This window comes from Danio rerio, chromosome 10 (assembly GCF_052040795.2).
Source record: "Danio rerio strain M-AB ecotype USA chromosome 10, GRCz13ab, whole genome shotgun sequence".
Lineage (NCBI taxonomy): Eukaryota > Metazoa > Chordata > Actinopteri > Cypriniformes > Danionidae > Danio > Danio rerio.
Genome location: NC_141030.1, coordinates 1,148,557 through 1,170,529, shown reverse-complemented (window position 1 = coordinate 1,170,529; position 21,973 = coordinate 1,148,557). Strand labels below are relative to the sequence as shown.

The 21,973-nt window shown below is 38.8% G+C and overlaps 1 protein-coding gene across 4 annotated transcripts in view; it reads right to left on the bottom strand.

The window, feature by feature from the left end:
- Positions 1-21,973, bottom strand: part of unc5cb (unc-5 netrin receptor Cb) — a 263,540-nt gene that overhangs the window by 91,349 nt on the left and 150,218 nt on the right. For all 4 annotated transcript variants that reach the window (XM_087269535.1, NM_001099984.1, XM_087269536.1 and 1 more), the window contains 2 exon segments: positions 12,305-12,532; positions 71-214 (listed from right to left, as the gene is read on the bottom strand). In XM_087269535.1, coding sequence (XP_087125661.1) covers positions 71-214; positions 12,305-12,532 — 372 coding nt within the window.

The following is a 21,973-nucleotide window of genomic DNA, read 5'->3' as shown; positions in this document are numbered from 1 at the left end:
GTTTGATTCTGTGTGTTTGCGTTACTGTCTCTGTCTGTGTGTGTGTATGTGTGTGTGTGTGTGTACTCACATGCAATGCGGACGTGGGCTTTGCGGCTCTTGGTAGTCCCAGCGGAGCTCCAGGCCACACACTGACACCAGAAATCCTCCAGACCGAAGAGCTCCTCCACCTGCTGACGGGTGATCTCAATGCTGGCCTCACGCACCACCAGACCTGCACACACAACCACACACTCATTAAATCAACACACATACACTGACTGAGGAAACACACACTGACGGCCGCAAACACACACAGAGAGACAGAGTAAAACACACACACTGACAGAGTCAAATACACACTGAATGAGGCAGCACACACACACACACAAACACAGGTATCACATGTGTGCACATGACCTCCGGCTTACACTCTACAGGCCCTGAGGCACTCACTGCAGCTCCAGCTACTTAAACAGCCCAAAACTGAAACCTACAAAACGGCTTGTCAAGATTATATGTTTGAGCTGTTAGTTTATAAAAGCAATAATCCACCTGAGGCTGTACACGACAGAAGACCTCACAGCTCTCACAACATCACAGCAACACACAGAGCTTTATATACTACACATCACACACATGGATCAATTATAACTCTAATATATAAACAATATAATAAAACATGTTTACTAAATAACAACACATGACTACTGATAGTAATAGAAGCGATGAGCATGATGATGATGATACTATAACAATAAAGATAAATTACCAAGTGTGTCAACTGTTTTACTGTCAACTCCATTAATCAACTCTGTCAACTGTATGATCATCAACCCTGTTACCATCAACTCTATCATCATCAACTCTGACACAGTCAGCTCTGTTACTGTCAACCCTGTTCTGTCAACTCTGCTACCATCAACTTTGTTATCATCCACTCTGTTACGGTTGACTCTATTATCATCAACTCTGTCAAAGTCAACTCTGTTAATGTCAACTCTTTTATCATCAACTCTGTTATCGTTAACTTTGACATAGTCAACCCTGTTACCATTAACTCTATTATTGTCAACCCTGAACTGTCAACTCTGTTACTGTCAACTCTGTTACTGTCAACTCTGTTACTGTCAACTCTGTTACTGTCTGTTAACCCTGTACTGTCAACTCTGTTACTGTCAACTCTGTTACTGTCTGTTAACCCTGTACTGTCAACTCTGTTACTGTCAACTCTGTTACTGTCTGTTAACCCTGAACTGTCAACTCTGTTACTGTCAACTCTGTTACTGTCAACTCTGTTACTGTCAACTCTGTTACTGTCTGTTAACCCTGAACTGTCAACTCTGTTACTGTCAACTCTGTTACTGTCAACTCTGTTACTGTCTGTTAACCCTGTACTGTCAACTCTGTTACTGTCAACTCTGTTACTGTCTGTTAACCCTGTACTGTTAACTCTGTTACTGTCAACTCTGTTACTGTCTGTTAACCCTGAACTGTCAACTCTGTTACTGTCAACTCTGTTACTGTCAACTCTGTTACTGTCAACTCTGTTACTGTCTGTTAACCCTGAACTGTCAACTCTGTTACTGTCAACTCTGTTACTGTCAACTCTGTTACTGTCTGTTAACCCTGTACTGTCAACTCTGTTACTGTCAACTCTGTTACTGTCTGTTAACCCTGAACTGTCAACTCTGTTACTGTCAACTCTGTTACTGTCAACTCTGTTACTGTCAACTCTGTTACTGTCTGTTAACCCTGTACTGTCAACTCTGTTACTGTCTGTTAACCCTGTACTGTCAACTCTGTTACTGTCAACTCTGTTACTGTCTGTTAACCCTGAACTGTCAACTCTGTTACTGTCTGTTAACCCTGAACTGTCAACTCTGTTACTGTCAACTCTGTTACTGTCAACTCTGTTACTGTCTGTTAACCCTGTACTGTCAACTCTGTTACTGTCAACTCTGTTACTGTCTGTTAACCCTGAACTGTCAACTCTGTTACTGTCAACTCTGTTACTGTCAACTCTGTTACTGTCAACTCTGTTACTGTCTGTTAACCCTGAACTGTCAACTCTGTTACTGTCAACTCTGTTACTGTCAACTCTGTTACTGTCAACTCTGTTACTGTCTGTTAACCCTGTACTGTCAACTCTGTTACTGTCTGTTAACCCTGTACTGTCAACTCTGTTACTGTCAACTCTGTTACTGTCTGTTAACCCTGAACTGTCAACTCTGTTACTGTCTGTTAACCCTGAACTGTCAACTCTGTTACTGTCAACTCTGTTACTGTCAACTCTGTTACTGTCTGTTAACCCTGTACTGTCAACTCTGTTACTGTCTGGTAACTCTGTACTGTCAACTTTGTTATCCTCAACTCTGTTACCGTCATCTCTGTTACCATCAACTCTGTTATGGTCAACTCTGTTATTGTCAACCCTGTACTGGCAACTCTGTTACTTTCTACTCTGTTATCGTCAACTCAAAACATCTTGTCAACTCTATTATTTTCAACTCTGTTAATGTCAACTATGTTATTGTTAAGAATAACAAAAAAGTTTAAAAATAAATTTAATGACAGTTCATAACAGGATCAAACATTCCGTATCGCATTGTTCGATATTTACCGTAAATAATTATTTTTTATTAAAGTATTTATTGTATATATTTCCAATTTAAAGAAAATGAACATAATTCTAGAATGAATTTAGACTTCTAGAATGTGTGTATGTGTGTGTGTGTGTGTGTGTGTGTGTGTGCTAGAGTCCATTGGGCCCCAGAGGTGTCTTTCGGGCACAGGTTGTGATTGTCCTGCGTGTCCAGCAGTCTGAGCCATAAAGCCACAGTAATCCTCTATGCAGATGAGCTGCTCGCCTCTCGGCAGCTTCTACATACTAATGGCTTGTTGCTTCATCTGCACACATTTCAACACACACAGGTGTCTTAACTCCATCACAGAGTTTAAAAATGCACTTTTACATACATACTAACAGCACCACTGACCCAAACATACTGACACTCTTGGTAAAAATAAGGAAGGCTGTGAAAATAAATCAATATAATTAATTTTGTTATCTTTCATTTAAAATATTCACTGAAATCTAACCTTCGATCAATTAAAATGATAGAAAATGGGTTGTAAATCAAATGTTTTTTTCAAAACATGCTAATTGAAAGTATTGGAATATTTTTTAATCAATACATTTATGTATATGTTACTAAAATATATAAGCGGAAGCAATATACCTTATATTTCTATATATTTCTAGATGGAGCTGTGCAAATCCTATTCATGATAAACGAAGCAAAGTTCAGTCATGATTAAAATAAATTTAAATATCTGAATAATTTTTATGACATTATAAAAACACACTTTAAATATAAATTCTAAAAACACACACTTCAATATCTGTTCTTACACTGATTCCCAATGGCTTCATAAAAATAACACATCAGCTTAAAACGATAGGCTTGTAAAGTGGATATGGTGCCCTAAAAAGACTGCAGTAAATACTTTATGAGCGACGATCAACCGATGACCCCAAATGCTGTGGATACCGAACGCCAGACTCTTATTGCTGGAGAAATGATGATGCAATAATATCCAGCCCGTCATACACAACGCCTGCTGAAAATGATGCATTATTGATGAGCGGATGAACATCTGGATGAGGATGAAGGTCAAGAGGAGAAACATCACTCAAAGCTGCACTGAAGACGTGCATCATTCACTCACACATAATAGCTTTAATAACCTAATTTCTATAAACTGATTTCTTTTATCTTCTATCTGCCATGATGACTGTGATAATATTTGACTAGATATTTTTTAAGACACTAGTATTCAGCTTAAAGTGACATTTAAAGGCTAAACTAGGGTAATTAGGGTAGTTATTGGACAACAGTGGTTTGTTCTGTAGACGATCAAAAAATGTTAAATTTTTTAAGGGGGGCTAATAATATTGACCATAAAAAAACTGCTTAATATTCTAGCCAAACTTAAAGAAATAAGACTTTCTCTAGAAGAAAAATATATTATAGCAAATACTGTGACAAATGTCCTTTCTCTGTTAGACGTCACTTGGGATATATTTCAAAAATAAATTACAATTTCACAAGAGGTTGAATAATTTAACTACACACACATACATGTTATTTTGCAAACTATTTTCAGACATATGCAAATTGATTTTTAAATGACACGATACAAACGTTCGATCTTCAAGTGTGTAAATAAATCAATATTTGGGGGAATGACCATGATTTTTATGTATTTTCATTTAATAGCTCTCTCTGTGGTTCACTGCAGTGTCAAAGCTAATGGATAAATGGATATATAAGCTTTTCCAGACTGGTAGATCTCAATTATTTCGGCATGATGTCTAGATTTTGAGGATCTTTTGGTCTACTTCACTTAGTCCCGCAGGTCCTATTTCTCATTTGTTTTAGAATTTTATTTGCATCTCTGCATGGTGTCTATATTTTGAGGATTTTTTGGTCTACTTCACTGTCACACAGGTCCTATTTCTCATTTGTTTTAGAATTTTATTTGCATCTCTGCATGGTGTCTATATTTTGAGGATCTTTTGGTCTACTTCAGTCACACAGGTCCTATTTCTCATGTTTTAAAATTTCTCTGGATCTCAGCATGATGTGTAGATTTTGAGGATCTTTTGGTCTACTTCACTGTCACACAGGTCCTATTTCTCATTTGTTTTAGAATTTCTCTGGATCTCAGCATGGTGTCTATATTTTGAGGATCTTTTGGTCTACGTCACTGTCACACAGGTCCTATTATTTGTTTTTAAATTATTTTCTTCTCATTATCAAGTATTTTTTTTCTCTTTTTCTCTTTTTTCTATTTGTTTTTTAACATTTTTTTATTTCTTTGGATCTGAGCATAATGATTTTGAGAATCTTTTGGTCTACTTTCCCATTCTTCATTTGTTTTAGGATTATTTTCTTTACATTAGTAATTATCGTCTTTCTCAAATGTTTTTTTTATGTTTTATTTCTTTGAATCTCAGCATGATGTGTAGATTTTGAGGATCTTTTGGTCTACTTCACTGTCACGCAGGTCCTATTTCTCATTTGTTGTCGAATTAATTTCGATCTTGGCATGATGTCTAGATTTTGAGGATTTTGAGGAAGGGGCAAACACTTTTTCACACCTGACTCTCTGATTTTTTTTCCTAATAAAAGACCTTCATTCAAAAACTACATGATGTGTTATCTTCGATTACTATTTTGAAAGCAAGACATTTCTTACTCCTGGTTTTGTGTGGCAAGTGACATAATTAAACACGGCGAGTGAAAAAACCCACGGCTCAGAGAAACAAATCGACTGTCATCCGTCTTGCTTGCGCTGTGTCATTCTTAAGTGCCATCGCTCATGCCGTCTGGACGAGCGCATGGAAATAATTCAGAGGAGCGCTATAAATATCCGGCATCCCGAACGGGCCATCAGTAATGCGGGATGAGTGTTTAAGAGCCACGATCAATAGCAGAACATTTGAGTAGGTGTTTCTCCACAAAGCCACTCCATCGGCTTCCACTGAAATCCATCTGCACTGAGCTAATGATGTAATGCTCGATTCGCAGAGAAACAAAACTCTTTCTGTGCTTATTTCTTTATTTTGGAGGACAGCAGGCTGGAGCCCAGTGGCTGGCACTGACAGCTGACTGTTAATCTGACCGAACACACAAAGAAAAGCAGAGAGAGAAACAATAAAAACACAGAGAGATGGAGAGAGAGAAACTTTAACTTTAAAACCTCTTTAATTAACCTTAAAATCTCATCAAAGCAATATACAATTACTATGAAATGTCTAAAAACTATTCAATCACCAGACATTGAATGAACAAATATAGCATGTCCTATTCACATAGCGTACATAAAGCTTAGTTCACACACCATTTCCATTTCAATTCAAGTAAATTCCCTGTGAGTCGCTCAAATTTATATCCCAGTCTTACCCTGGATGTAACTAAGACCGTAAACATTTCTAAATCTCTATCTTTTCCCCTTCTTCTGAGAGTTTTCCAGAGAGAGAGAGAGATGGAGATAGTTAGAGAGAGAGAGAGTGTGTGTGTGTGTGTGTCCATCAGATCAAGTTTCCATCAGCTCAAATAGCTATTGACCAGCTCAAGCAGCCTCTATCTGCGGTTCTTTTCTGTCAATCAGAGGAAATTAGAGAGGAGAGCAGAGAGAGAGAGACAGAGCTGAGGAGAAGAAAACACTGGAGATGTTCACATTAACACACACCACCATAACACTTACTGCGTTATTACTGTAACACACCATTAACTACAGCTGTCAACATCTGCACTGACCTCACTCAACTATATATAGAGTATACAGCGGAAGACATGATGGTTGGCCCGACTGTGAAACTTGTATTATTTTTTTCTTTTTAAGCAAATTTTAAATGTCAATATTACTTGCCAATCTGACCAATTATGCAACTTAAATTGAATAAATTAAAAAAATAGCTATGACCTGTTGATTTTAGTATTATCATTACATCATCAAGATCATTCTCGAGATGTTTCAGCAGCTTCATTAGAGTTCACCTGTGCTCAATTCAGCTGATTGGACATTATTTAAAAAGGCGTACACCTGTCTATATAAGGGTTGACAGTGCATGTCGAAGCACAAACCAAGCATGAAGACAAAGGAATTGTCTGTAGACCTCAGGATTGTCTGGAGGCACAAGGCTGGGGAAGGTTACAGAAACATTTCTGCTGCTCTGAAAGCTCCAATGAGCACAGCGGCCTCCATCATCCATCAGTGGAAGATGTTTAACCAGCAGGACTCTTCCTAGAGCTGGCCGGCCATCTAAGCTGAGTGATTGGGGGAGAAGAGCCTCAGTCAGGAGGTGATCAATAACCTGATGGTCACTCTGTCTGAGCTCCAGCGTTCTTCTGCGGAGAGAGGAGAACCTTACAGAAGGACAACCATCTGTGCAGCAATCCACCAATCAGGCATCTGTATGGTAGAGTGGCCAGACGGAAGACACTCCCCGCCTGGAGTTTGCATCTGAAGCACTCTCAGAGCATCAGAAACTAAACTCTCTGCTCTGATGAGACTCAAACTGAACTGTTTGGAGTGAACGCCAGGCGTTACGTTTGGAGAAAAGCAGGCACTGCTCATCCCCAGGCTAACAGCATCCCTACAGTGAAGCATGGTGGTGTTGGCATCATGCTTTCGGGATGTTCTTCAGCAGCAGGAACTGGAAGACTAGTCAGGATAGAGGGAAAGATGAATGCAGCGATGTACAGAGACATCCTGAATGAAGACCTGCACAAGAGTGCTCTCCACCTCAGACTGGGCCGACGCTTCATCCTCCAGCAGGACAATGACCTGAAGCACACCGCCAAAATATCAATGGAGTGGCACAACAACAACTCGGTGAATGTCCTTGAGTGGCCCAGCCAGAGCCCAGACCTGAATCCTATTAAAACATCTCTGGAGAGATCTGAAAATGGCTGCACACCGTCGCTTCCCATCCAACCTGATAGAGCTTGAGAGGTACTGCAGAGAGGAATGGGCAAACATTCCCAAAGACAGCTGTGCAGAGCTTGTGGCATCATATACAAGAAGACTTGAAGCTGTAATCGCTGCCAAAGGAGCATCAACAAAGTATTGAGCAATGGCTGTGAAGACTAATGCACATGTGATTTATCAGCTTTTTAATTTTCAATACATTTTCAACAATTTCAAAAACTCTTTTTTTGCATTGTCATTATGGGGGATTGTGTGTAGAATGTTGAGGAAATCAATAAGACTGTAACATAAACAAATGTGGAAAAAGTATATATATATATATATTGTATGTCTGTGTGTCTGTTTCTTTCTCTCTCTCTCTCTCCATGTGTGTGTGAGTGTATCCGTCTCTCTTTCACTCTCTCTGTGTGTGTGTGTTTGTCTCTGTGTGAGTGTGTATTTGTGTGTGTGTGTGTGTGTGTGTGTGTGAGTGTGTGTGAGTGTGTTTGTCTCTGTGTGAGTGTCTCTGTGTGTGTGTGTGTGTTGATTCCCGATGGTCAGCGTGTCTGAGAGAATCAAACACCCGAGGGCTCTGAAGCCATTACAAACGACACGGCTCCTTTGATTGGCTGCATTCAGCTGCCAAAGAAGGGAAATTGAGTTGTCGCCGCGAGCGCACAGGTAGCAATCACACACTCTCTGCCGTTCAGTGCCGCGTCCCTATTGAACGGCTGGATATTAAATCCCCGCGGACACACGCACACATACACACACACACACACACACACACACACACAAGCATTGTCCAGCACCTCATTTCTAGCTCAACACCAGCAAATTCAATAAACGCTGAATTCAGACATAAAAAGTGATGAGGGACGCAACACAAAGCCTGCATTTATACACACACACACACACACACACACACACACACACACACACACACACACACACACACACACGAAAACTTCATTCATTCACTTTGTTTTCGGCTTAGTCCCTTCATTAATCAGAGGTCGCCACAGCGGAATGAACCGCCAACTAATCCAGCATATGTTTCCTACAGCAGATGCCCTTCCAGCTGCAACCCATCTCTGGGAAACATTCATACACACTCATTCAAACTCATTCACAATCATTGGTGCACCCAGAGGAAATCCACGCCAACACGGGGAGAACATGCAAACTCCACACAGAAACGCCAACTGACCCAGTCGAGGCTTAAACCAGTGACCTTCTTGGCGTGAGGCAATTGTGCTACCCACTGCACCACCGTGCTGCCCTAATATATTTATTATGCGATTAAAAATAAAGACACAAACATATACTCACTGGCCACTTTATTAGGTACACCTGTCCATCTGCTCGTTAACGCAAATTTCCAATCAGCCAATCAGATGATCAGCAGCAGCCCAACGCATTCATGCATGTAGACATGGTCAAGGCGATCTGCAGCAGTTTAAAGTGAGCATCAGAATAGGGAAGAAAGGAGATTTAAGTGACTTTGATCGTGGCATGGTTGTTGCTGCCAGACGAGCTGCTCTGATTACACAAAAACGAAAGCAATCATACGATATATATGCCGAGTTCAGTGCACCAAAGGTAATGTGACGGCGATCCATCCTAGCTGTCACTCAAATAGCCACGCCCCTTATCATGCAGCATTTTGAGGCTTAGTATAAATTAAACGAGTGAGTTATAAAAATATTCACCCCCCTAAAGTTGTAATGAAGGGTAATATTAGCCATATACACCAAAAATATGTTCTGTACGAGGCTGTAAACACGCATTTTTCTGCTTTAAAGTTGGCCATTTTAACATTACAGTCAACAGAAATGTGCTCTGTTTTGGAGCCAGCCCCAGTGGCCGGTCGATGAATTGCAGTTTCAGTTACTTCCGTATTAGTTTCACGCGGGAGAGCGGGAGGTTGCCGTATGGCTACAAACACAGTGTTATGGCCAAACTGAACAAAACTCAAAAGCAGTAAGATAAACATACAAAACATGCACGAAGATTGAGAACCGCTAGTTTAGACTGAGCGCAGAGTGAGCTGGAGGCGTCCTGTCGTCATCACAGGAAACAGCAGCGCTTCAGTAAAGAGCAAAACATGATCAAATGAGCTGAAGGGCTCCGACAGACACACAGAGGAATCTCACGCCGTCCCACGAGTCATTGTTACCCGCTGAAAGAAGTGTGTCAGACACCAGAGCTCAGAGTCCTAATGATGTCCGCGTCGCAAACAAACCACCCCAGCAAAGCGTTACGGCCTTCTCTTCTGCAGTTTAACAAGCCAGAGAAACGCCAGACTCATTACAAAGTGGCCGGAGAAAACCAGAAAAGTCTGAATTATTCATTTGTGGGATTTTTTCTCACCCACTTTAAAACTGGACGCCGGAGGGACGAGAGCTGCTGTGACACTACGATATCAAAACACAACTGATACATCTTACAGAGTTCGCATGTCTGGGCAGGCCGCAGTTTAATATGGCGGATTTATACATGACGGCATGAGAGTAAGGACTACATGGAAAAACTGTGGAAAAATATGCAATATGGTTGTCAAGTATTGCAATAACGACATTCCTTACGATATAACATTTGCTGTTTTTATTAGCAATGATTTGAAGTCATTCGTTCATTCACCCATTCGGCTTAATCCCTTTATACATCAGGGGTTGCCAAAGCGAAATGAACCACAAACTATTCCAGCATTTGCTTTACACAGTGGATACCCTCCCAGCTGCAACCCTGTACTGGGAAGCACCCATACACACTCACTCACACACACTATGGCCAATTTATTTAATCCAACTCACCTATAGTACCAATAGCAACCAGCAAACTACTGGGGAGGCAGGGCTATAAATACTACAACCCCATCTCATTGGTCAAATTTAGTAAGCCAGCTAATGGATAATTTTTTTTTTTTAATTTATCACACATTTATGCAATATATGAGCAAGATCACACGAGTACCAGTGCGATATGGCAGTATATCGGCCTGCGGCCTCGTGCCAACGCACACCAGTGCTGATATACAGCCATATTGCACTGCTACTCGTGTGATATTGCGTTTATACAACAGTTTGACGGCACAATCGTGCATATAAATATGAAAATCAAACACGGAGAGTCTAAAACCTTTTGTATTAGGAACTACTTTCTTCCGCCATTCATTCAGATCTGCAGCTGACGTCAGAACAGCAGAAGCCTTTACTAATTTACCAACGTCACTGTAGAGCTAGTGCTTGAATGACTCTCTATAGCTTAATGTCTAAAGTGAAGACAAAACTTTGCTCACACTTTAAGATTATAAGGCTGAACGGCATGAAATGCCATCAGTCTACAGAGATCTCTCCCTACAGTCTATTACAGTCTACAGTATTTCTCTGTTGCTGTCAGGATTGTGATGGGTGCCAGGTGTCCCGGAGACTTTTACGAATGAAAAAAAAGGAGACAGAAACTATTTCGCTTTTCCTATTGGCCTTTATATGTTTCTCCCAAGTGCTGTCGACTACATACATGCCAGTCAACGACAATGAGAAGGAAAAAGGAAAAGAGAAAGACACTCAAACATCCATCGCAATATAAAATGTTACATTATTGAAATAATAGAACGATACAGCGGTAGAGCGACCATCACACACTTCTCCTCAGAGCCCGCCAGAACTGAACTGAGCTCTCATGCATGTGTGCTTACATCTCAAAGGTAGAACAACCACAGAAGAAGTCCTCCTAAAGGTGACATTTATACACAACGCATATCAAACATTAAGCGATCGTTACAATATCACAATAATTAACCACGAAAAAAGCAGCGCAATCACTACCAGACTGCTGTTGTGTTTGTGATAAGGAGGGACGAGGCTGAATCTATCTTCTTATTCGCAGCTTCTTATTGACTCTATCTGGTCCACCTTAAAAAACGCAACGCTTCCATTTTTCAGCTTATCATTCGCGCTCAAGTAAACACGCAGTTTTAATATTCTAAGCAAAGGGTTATTATGCGGTCCTGGCGCCATCCTGTGGATAGACAACGTCAATCATTTTTGACTTATGGACACTGACGCACTGTCTTGTAGATATTGTTAATATTTTCAAATAGGCACTATCCTTATAAATAAACTGCATAGTTGCACTCTAAACAACAACATTCTCCACTAAAATAGCCTAAAAAATAACAATAAATAAATAAATAATTAAATATATATATATATATATATATATATATATATATATATATATATATATATATATATATATATATATATATATATATATATATATATATGTATATATGTATATATGTGTGTGTATGTATATATATATATATATATATATATATATATATATATATATATATATATATATATATATATATATATATATATTTAATTATTTATTTATTTATTTATTTATTGTTATTTTTTAGGCTATTTTAGTGGAGAATGTTGCTGTTTAGAGTGCAACTATGCAGTTTATTTATAAGGATAGTGCCTTATAATATATATATACATATACACACACACACATTGCATTATATTTAAAATGAATTAATTATAATTATAAAAATGTATTATAAATTTTGCAATATACTGTGCGACCTGAATGTGAATCAACACAGTACTTCATATTCTTACATTTATTCTTGCATACGAATGATAATAGTAATTATATATGATAATATAGTACACTGATGGTAAAATAATGATAATCATTCATAAAATGATGCACTTTGTGGTGACTAAAATGAGGTTGTTCTGTAAATATAGTAGTTTATAAGTTTATAATATAGGTGCAGTAACACTTGTTAACACTAATAATTTATAATAAGTGCACTAACCGGAGGTCTCGTCCACACGCTCCTCAACCGTGTGCTCCTTCTGATGGACCCACTCGCTGTTGCACTTAAAGTAGATCTGCGTGGCCGGCGTGGCTTTGCAATACAGATTCACAGGCTTGTTTTTGACGATATAAGCCTCCTCTGGCTCCATCAGGAAGTGCGGCAGCGGCTCCGGGGGGTCCGACGGGAACGTCTCCGGGAGTTCTCCCAGTCCCAGATAATCATCATCTGCAGAGAAATGAGCAGAAAGACAAACCATGAGTTTTACAGATACTGAGATTTATAGCTTGAGTAGGGCTGCACAATATTGAAAAAATGACAATGCAACGACTCCACAGACCACATGTTCTGAACTGTATTTTTTTACGGTTAATTATAATCCCAACTTGAAATTGCGATATCAATGTTGAAACGATATATTGTGCAGCCCTAACCTTGAGCCTGTGCAATCAGGGGATATAGACTACTTAAAGTCCGTTTACACCAAGCACGATAACGATAAATATAAACGTGTCCACACTCACGAACAATATGTTTATTTTTAATTTATGCTTTTCATTTGGCATTATCACCTGTAACCAGCAGGTGTCATCAGTGTGCTACTAGCACATCTGACCAGTGAATCCAGCTCGTGTAATCTACTTAATCAGTGAATTTAGTGATTATAGTCAGTGTAGTGGAATAAAAACACAAATTATTTACTTGATATCTTATTTGAGATACCTGAAGCACTTTTATTCTTATATTTTAATTGAACAGCTGAATATGATCAGGCGTTTGGAACTCCAGGACTGTTTACACCAAGCATGATAACAATCATTTTGTGAGGAACCAATTTTGATAGTGCTTTTCATTTGGCGTTTCCCCTCTTATTACCAGCAGTAAGGTGTCCTCAGTGTGCTGCTATCACATCTAACCGGTGAATCCAGCTCGTGTAACTTTATTCAGCGTATTTAGTGATCGAAGTCAATGTAGTGGAATAAAAACACAAATTATTTTCCACTGCATTTTCAAACAGACAACACAACTAGCAATGGATACCTGAGATATTTTACTATTATATTTCAATTTGCCAGCCTGACTTGCAGAACTTCCTAGTATTTTCTATAGTTTCTCTCCCATTGTATTACCAATCATTTTAAAGATATTCACTATCTTTAAAAACTCTTTCAAAAGATTTACAGATACTTAAGATTTGCAGACAATGTGAGCCTGTAGGATCGGGAAATTGGGACTTCAGACCCGTTCACAACAAGCACGATAACGATAAATATATCTGTGAGGAATACTTTTCGATATTGCTTTTCGTTTGGCATTACCCCCTTGTAACCAGCAGGTGTCATCAGTGTGCTACTAGCTAGCGCATCTGACCAGTGAATCCAGCTCGTGTAATCTACTTAATCAGCGTATCTAGTGATCATAGTCAGTGTAGTGGAATAAAAACACAAATTATTTTCCACAGCATTTTCAAACAAACACAACAAAACTAACAATGGATACCTGAGGTGCTTTAACTACTATATTTCAATATGCCAGCCTGACTTGCAGAACTTCCTAGTATTTTCTATCATCCTCTCCCATGGTATAACCAATTTTTTCAAAGATAGTCACTATCTTTAAAAACTCTTTCAAAATATTTACAGATACTGAAGTTTACACGCGTAATCCAGCTTGTGTGATCTATTTAATCAAACACGGAGTTTAGCGATCACAGTCACATGTAGATTACTGAAGAAAGACATCAACTATCACTGCAATACAGCAAAGAGGATAGGAAAGCAAGATGATAGAAATGTATAGATGGATCAAACATGAACCCAATATACAAATGCTAGTGGCAATATCTGGATTATTTGTGTTCAAGACATCCTGGCCACACACACACACACACACACACACACACACACACACACACACACAGTAAAAGAAACAAAAGCACTTTGAAAATATTTTCCCATACACAATATCTTCCTTTTCTGCTGTGCTAATATTAATTACTTTTTAATTACATGTATAGATTAGCTAAAGTCCCAGCAGCTTATAAAAAAAGAGGAATGAAAGAATAGGAATTTGCTTGGGATAAAAGTCTCTGATAAATGAATTAATGTAAGGGGATATCTGCAGAGACTTACAATCAGATTTCAGGCTTTTTAAAGACGCCTTTAAGATCAGCACAAATAACATTAATACCGCATGTCTGTACTAAACACAGTTATTCAATCTCAAGCTAAATCTCTGATTATTTTTTACTTAATTAAAGAGGCAGGGCACTCATTTGATAAGGAATATTTCTAATAGTATACGCAGAAAAATAAGCATAATGCAGGGGTTCAAATCATTGTCTGACTAGACATTAGACTTGCTGATTATCTGGGATCTGGTTTATTTATTTACAACAAAATAATACAAGTATGATAGAATAACAGAATGGAAAAACACAAGTACTGCAGCATGAAAGAAGAACAAAATGCTGACTGAATGATCGAACAGAAGATGATGGAACAACAGAAGGATTGCCTGAATAAAAAGAGCTGAAAGATCACTGGACGGATGGATGGATTAATGGACTGATTAGATGAGTTGATTAGAAGGATGAGAGATGGATACATAGATTGGTTTATGGATTGATTAATGGATAGATGGCGCTATTTAGTGTCTGAATAATGCACAAGTTAGTGTATGCTCCATCAGCTGTTTTAATTTCTCTTAGCTTCGTTTTATGACTGTTTGGCGCCATCTACTGGCTGAATAATGCGCAGGTTAGTGTATGCTCCATCAGCTGTTTTAATTTCTCTTAGCTTCGTTTTATGACTGTTTGGCGCCATCTACTGGCTGAATAATGCGCAGGTTAGTGTATACTCCATCAGCTGTTTTCATTTCTCTTAGCTTCGTTTTATGACTGTTTGGCGCCATCTACTGGCTGAATAATGCGCAGGTTAGTGTATGCTCCATCAGCTGTTTTCATTTCTCTTAGCTTCGTTTTATGACTGTTTGGCGCCATCTACTGGCTGAATAATGCGCAGGTTAGTGTATACTCCATCAGCTGTTTTAATTTCTCTTAGCTTCGTTTTTATGACTGTTTGGCGCCATCTACTGGCTGAATAATGCGCAGGTTAGTGTATACTCCATCAGCTGTTTTAATTTCTCTTAGCTTCGTTTTTATGACTGTTTGGCGCCATCTACTGGCTGAATAATGCGCAGGTTAGTGTATACTCCATCAGCTGTTTTCATTTCTCTTAGCTTCGTTTTATGACTGTTTGGCGCCATCTACTGGCTGAATAATGCGCAGGTTAGTGTATGCTCCATCAGCTGTTTTCATTTCTCTTAGCTTCGTTTTTATGACTGTTTGGCGCCATCTACTGGCTGAATAATGCGCAGGTTAGTGTATACTCCATCAGCTGTTTTCATTTCTCTTAGCTTCGTTTTATGACTGTTTGGCGCCATCTACTGGCTGAATAATGCGCAGGTTAGTGTATGCTCCATCAGCTGTTTTCATTTCTCTTAGCTTCGTTTTTATGACTGTTTGGCGCCATCTACTGGCTGAATAATGCGCAGGTTAGTGTATGCTCCATCAGCTGTTTTCATTGCTCTTAGCTTTGTGTATTTGTCTGTTTGGCGCCATCTTGTATCTGAATAATGTGCAGGTTAGTGTATACTCCATTAGGTGCTTTCGTTTCTTTCATTTTCATATTTTGTGACTAGTACCCATGTAAAAAGTGGCATAAATGACATCCAGGACAGTTGTTTTTGCAGAATAAACACTTCAGTTTTACACAGCCATGCTACGCTCTGCGTCAAGCTGCTAATAAACCTGTCAGATTTTATTCTGCAATAACAACCTCCTGGATGTACCGTATACCTAAGATTTTGAACTATATATATCGGTATATGTCTCTCCAGCACTGCAGATGAAGGAGCCTCTATTTGTCCCGTGTTTGCAGATCACGTTCACATCTCTGTCCCGTGAGAGAGGGAGGCGCGAGGCCATTTGCAGTGGCCCTCGGCTCCCGAGAATTACTTTTCTATTCTTAACAGCGACCGGAAGACATCAATTATTTACACAGGAGGAGGATGATGAGGGCTCGGGCCGGGTCTCGCTGTCCCGCGGACCTTGTCGGGATGTGCAGTGACATCACATCAATACTAGTAGCAATATAACAGCTCCCCGTCTATCGGCTGTGCGTAAGTGTTGGGGGAACGAGGAGACGCCGGTGAGCAGGTGAGACTGCATTAGCACATGGAGCCTCTGGGTAAAGTCTGGCTGCTTTTCATCACACGTGCGTCCTAAAATCACACCTGTGTGTCACCATCCTATAATCACCTGCTAATTGATGAGCAGCTCCGACCTCGACTTGACCCAATGTACGAGCCACCGTTCACATCCTACACAACATTAAGCTGAGGTCAGTTTCGGGAGTGCTTTTAAACATTTAAGGAAGGAAAAGGAACCAGAACTAAACCCCTATTTTCAAGATCCAGCTCAGAAGGTGAAAATCATAAATGAGATTCACATTTACCCAAGCCCTTAAGCCTGAGCATCATTAATACTGACATTTTACCTCGGCGAGACCCACTAATTATTTAATGGTATATTTCATCAGTGATTTACCTCTGCACTCTGAGTCTGCTGCTTAACAACACCATTAAACCGTGGTGAATCACAGTAAACGCTGGCCTCCTGTGAATGCGGCGAATAAGGGGAACAATGCTCGCTTAAACAAAAAATGAAAACACATGGAGCTGCGCTTTGAAAACGGGGACATTCGGCCTCTATTAGAAACGTACAGTAACACGGGGAAACGTTCGGAGAGCTTCCCATCGGACAGTATCTGAGAGAAACAGGGCAGGTTTATCAGCTCAACAATTAGCTGTGGACCAGAACCGTGACCCACTGCGACTGCCAGCCCTGCCAAGCATGATCACTATCACAGTCACACACACATGCATCCAAACACACACACACACGCACACACACACACACACACACACACACACACACACACACACACACACACACACACACACACACACACACACACACACACACAAACTCTTCGGAGTTGTCCTTGAGCCAAACCACTGACAGTCAGATAACCCTCACAGATAGAAACAGCTTCTCGTCTGGAGCCAGCGTTTCAGACCTTGACCCAAAAACACAGCCTCAGAGAACACAGGGAACTCCGAGAGCCACACTGACTGTCTGTCTGCATCTATCTGAGTCTGTATGTCTATCAGTTGTCTCTCTCTCTCTCTCTCTGTTGTCTATATGTTTTTTGTCAGTCTGTTTGTATGTTAATCTGACTGTTGTCTGTCTGTCTCTGTCTCTATATGTATGTCAGACTGTTGTGTGTCTGTCTGTATCTGTATGTTTATGTCTGTCCGACTGTTGTCTTTTTATCTGTCTGTATATTTGTCTGTCTGACTGTTGTCTTTATCTGCCTGTCTATCTGTATCTTTCTGTTGTCTGTCTGTATCTCTGTCTGTTGTCTATGTTGTCTGTCTGTATATTTTTGTCTATATGTCTGTCTGTTGTCTCTCTGTCTGTATCTGTCTGTCTATGTCTGTCCGACTGTTGTCTCTGTCTGTCTGTCTGACTGTCTGTTGTTTGTCTGACTATCTGTCTATGTCTGTCTGACTGTTGTCTCTCTGTCTGTACCTGTTTGTCTATATGTCTGTACGACTGTTATGTCTCTCTGTGTCTGTATCAATCTGTATATATGTCTGTCTGACTGTTGTGTCTGTTTATCTGTATCTGTTTGTCCATATGTCTGTCCGACTGTTGCCTCTCTCTCTCTGGCTGTCTGACTGTTGTCTCTATGTCTGTCTGTTTGTCGATGTGTCTGTCTGACTGTTTTCTCACTGTCTGTCTGTCAGTCTGTCTGTCCATGTCTGTCTGACTGTTGTCTCTATGTCTGTCTGTTTATCCATGTGTCTGTCTGACTGTTGTCTCACTGTCTGTCTGTTTGTCAGTCTGTCTGTCCATGTCTGTCTGACTGTTGTCTCTATGTCTGTCTGTTTATCCATGTGTCTGTCTGACTGTTGTCTCACTGTCTGTTTGTCAGTCTGTCTGACTGTTGTCTCTATGTATATCTGTCGGTTCACATGTCTGTCTGACTGTTGTCTCTATGTCTGTCTGTTTGTCCATGTGTCTGTCTGACTGTTGTCTCTATGTCTGTCTGTTTGTCCATGTGTCTGTCTGACTGTTGTCTCACTGTCTGTATGTCTGTCCAACTGTTGTCTCTTTGTATGTCTGTCTGTCTGTCTGTCTGTCCATGTGTCTGTCTGACTGTTGTCTCTATGTCTGTCTGACTGTTTGTCTGTCTATCTGTCTGTCTGTCTGTCCGTTATCTCTATGTCTGTCTGTCTGTCTGTCTGTCTGTCCATATGTCTGTCTGACTGTTGTCGCTCTGTCTGTCTGTCTGTCTCTCTGTCTGTCTGTCTATATGTCTGTCTGTTGTCTCTATTTCTGTCTGTCTGTCTGTCTGTCTATATGTCTTTCTGATTGTAGTCTCTCTCTCTCTGTCTGTCTGTCTGTCTGTCTCTCTGTCTGTCTGTCTATATGTCTGTCTGTTGTCTCTATATCTGCCTGTCTGTCTGTTGTCTCTATATCTGCCTGTCTGTCTGTCTATATGTCTGTCTGACTGTTGTCTCTATATCTGTCTGTCTGTCTGTCTGTCTGTCTGACTGTTGTCTCTATATCTGTCTGTCTGTCTGTCTGTCTGTCTGACTGTTGTCTCTATATCTGTCTGTCTGTCTGTCTGTCTGTCTGACTGTTGTCTCTATATCTGTCTGTCTGTCTGTCTGTCAATATCATTCATTCAGCAGTGTGTTTATCTGCCTGCTCAGCATCACTGTAACTCCAGCAGTACAGCAGGCATCATCAGCAGCTGCAGGTTCACGGGTTCAAGCCTTCCGGAGTCCACATAATAAATGAACAGTGATAAACTGCAATGCAAGTCCCTTCAGATGAAAGCGTCTGCCAAACACATGAGTGTGTGTGTGTGTGTGTGTGTGTCTGTGAGAGTGGACAGCGGAGTGTTTGATGTGAGTAGTGGCCAGCAGAGTGTGTTTTGGTCCCGGAGGTCTGAGGGCCCACTCTGGCGTCGGCTCCTCCCCGTCTGCATGCCGTCACGCCGGGTGCAGAGTCATGCTTTGATGCTGGAGCTCAGGGTGAAATCTGACTCACTGTTATCAAGATCACAACTACAAACACACACACACACACACACACACACACACACTTGAACTCCGTGACCTCCAGCACAACCAGAACAACACACTCGCTGCAATTAGTGCTTGATCTGCTCCTGATCTGAAATCAGTCTGCTTTCACCCTCAGATCTGACTGATCTCCATCAGGGAACGCCCAAACCACTTCCAAACATCCAGGATTCATTTATTTTCTTTCGGCTTAGTCCCTTATTTATCAGGGATTGCCACAGTGGAATGAACCGCCAACTATTCCAGCATATGTTTTATGCAGCGGGTGCCTTTTAAGCCGCAACTCAGTACTGGGAAACACCCATACACACACATTCACTCATGCACTACGGCCGATGTAGTTGATCAATTCCCCTATAGCACATGTGTTTGGACTGTGGGGGAAACCGGAGCACCCGGAGGAAGCCCACGCCAACATGGGGAGAACATGCAAACTCCACACAGAAATGCCAATTGACCCTGACTCGAACCAGCAACCATCTAGCAACAGTGCTAACCACAGAGCAACCTTTACAGTATATCAGCTTATGCACACAAAAAAGGTCCTATAATAGCCAAAAGCCCTCTCTGAACATGAATCCGCATGTGAATATGGATTATGGGGCTTATTTTATTGTTTGTGCATAAATCAAATTAAAACAAAGCTGCAGGGGAAACTGTTGATTTCTGGCATCACTGAGCAGAGAGAGAGAGAGAGAGAGAGAGACGAATGTGCTGCGTTTGTCCAGCTAAAAATGATCAAATTAACTAGTCGCAGTTGATGCATATTTCTTAATGTTGCTTTTCATATATTATTTAAAATTTTTACAATTTTTTCACACATTTCTAATTATGATAGTTTAATAACTCATCTCTAATAACTGATTTATTTTCTCTTTGACATGATGACAGCACATAATATTAGACTAGATATTCTTCAAGACACAGCTTATTGTCACATGTAAAGGCTTCACTAAGGTAATTAGGGTAAAGTTAGGGTAATTAGGCAAGTCAATGTATAACAGTGGTTTGTTCTGGAGACAATAGCTAATAGCGGAAGGTAATAATATTGACCTTTTTATTATTAAATATATTTGTAATTAATTTAATTTATTTTACATTTATTTACAAATGTGTTTATTTTGTTTTGCTATTTAGTTAGTTAAATATTCATTTTTTTTTTCATTTAATTACTAATTTATTTAGTTAACTACTTAGTTAGATAATTAAAATAATTATTTTTATTTAGTTCCTAGTTTATTTAAATTATTTGGTAAGATATTTTCTTTACTTTTTATTTTTTCAGTTTACTGTTTTATATATTTATTTATTTATTTAGTTAGTTAGATAGATACTTATTATTATTATTATTTACTACATTTGTTTATTTATTTAGTTCAATAGTTATTTAGTTAGATATTTATTAGTATTATTTGTATTTATTTATTAATTAATTAATTTATTTAATCTAGTTAGTTAGTTACATATTTATTACATAACTATTTTATTTATCAATTTATTTACTCATTTATTTACTCATTCATTCACTTTTTAATTTAGTTAGCTAGTTAGATAAATATTCTTTTATGTATTTAATAATTTATCAATTTATTTATTTAGATATTTATTAATATTATTTTATTAATATATACATTTAATTAAATATTAAATAAATATAATCAATATATATAAATGGTGGCGACCCAGCGGATTAACAGTTTTTAATAAATTAATTTTAATTTTCTATTTTTTTAAACAGGACATTTAAAACTAAAGCATTTGCAGCATTGATGAGCTTTTATCTATATATTGAGCTATAGTTTTATTTGTCAATTACATAAGTTATTTATTTATTTATTTATTTATTTATTTATTTGTTAATTATTTAATTTATTTAGGCATGTATATATTTAATTGTTTGTTAATTAATTATTATTTATTTCAATCAATCAATCAAGCCTTTATTTTATATTTATTTAAGCATCTATTTTATTTATTTATTTATTTATTTATTTATTTATTTATTTAGGTATTTATGCATGTATTTTATATTTAAGCAATTATTTTATTTATGTATGTATGTATTCATTTGTTTGTTTGTTTATTTGTTGAAGAAAGAAAGAAAGAAAGAAAGAAAGAAAGAAAGAAAGAAAGAAAGAAAGAAAGAAAGAAAGAAAGAAAGAAAGAAAGAAAGAAAGAAAGAGTATAGGAAATACTGGTAAAAATCCTTGCTCTCCTAAACAGAACATGTCAAATATTAATAAATTAAATAAATACAGTTTCACAGGCATGCAAATAATTGTGCTGTGTGCAAAGTAATCAGAGTTTTACCAGTATGAATCATATGGGAAAATCCTTTACTTTCTCAAAAACAGAACAAAAGTTATGAAACTTAAAAAATAAAAAATCTGACTAAAAAGAATCTAAAACAGTTGTTGGCGAGTCAGTTTCACAAAACATTTCACCACT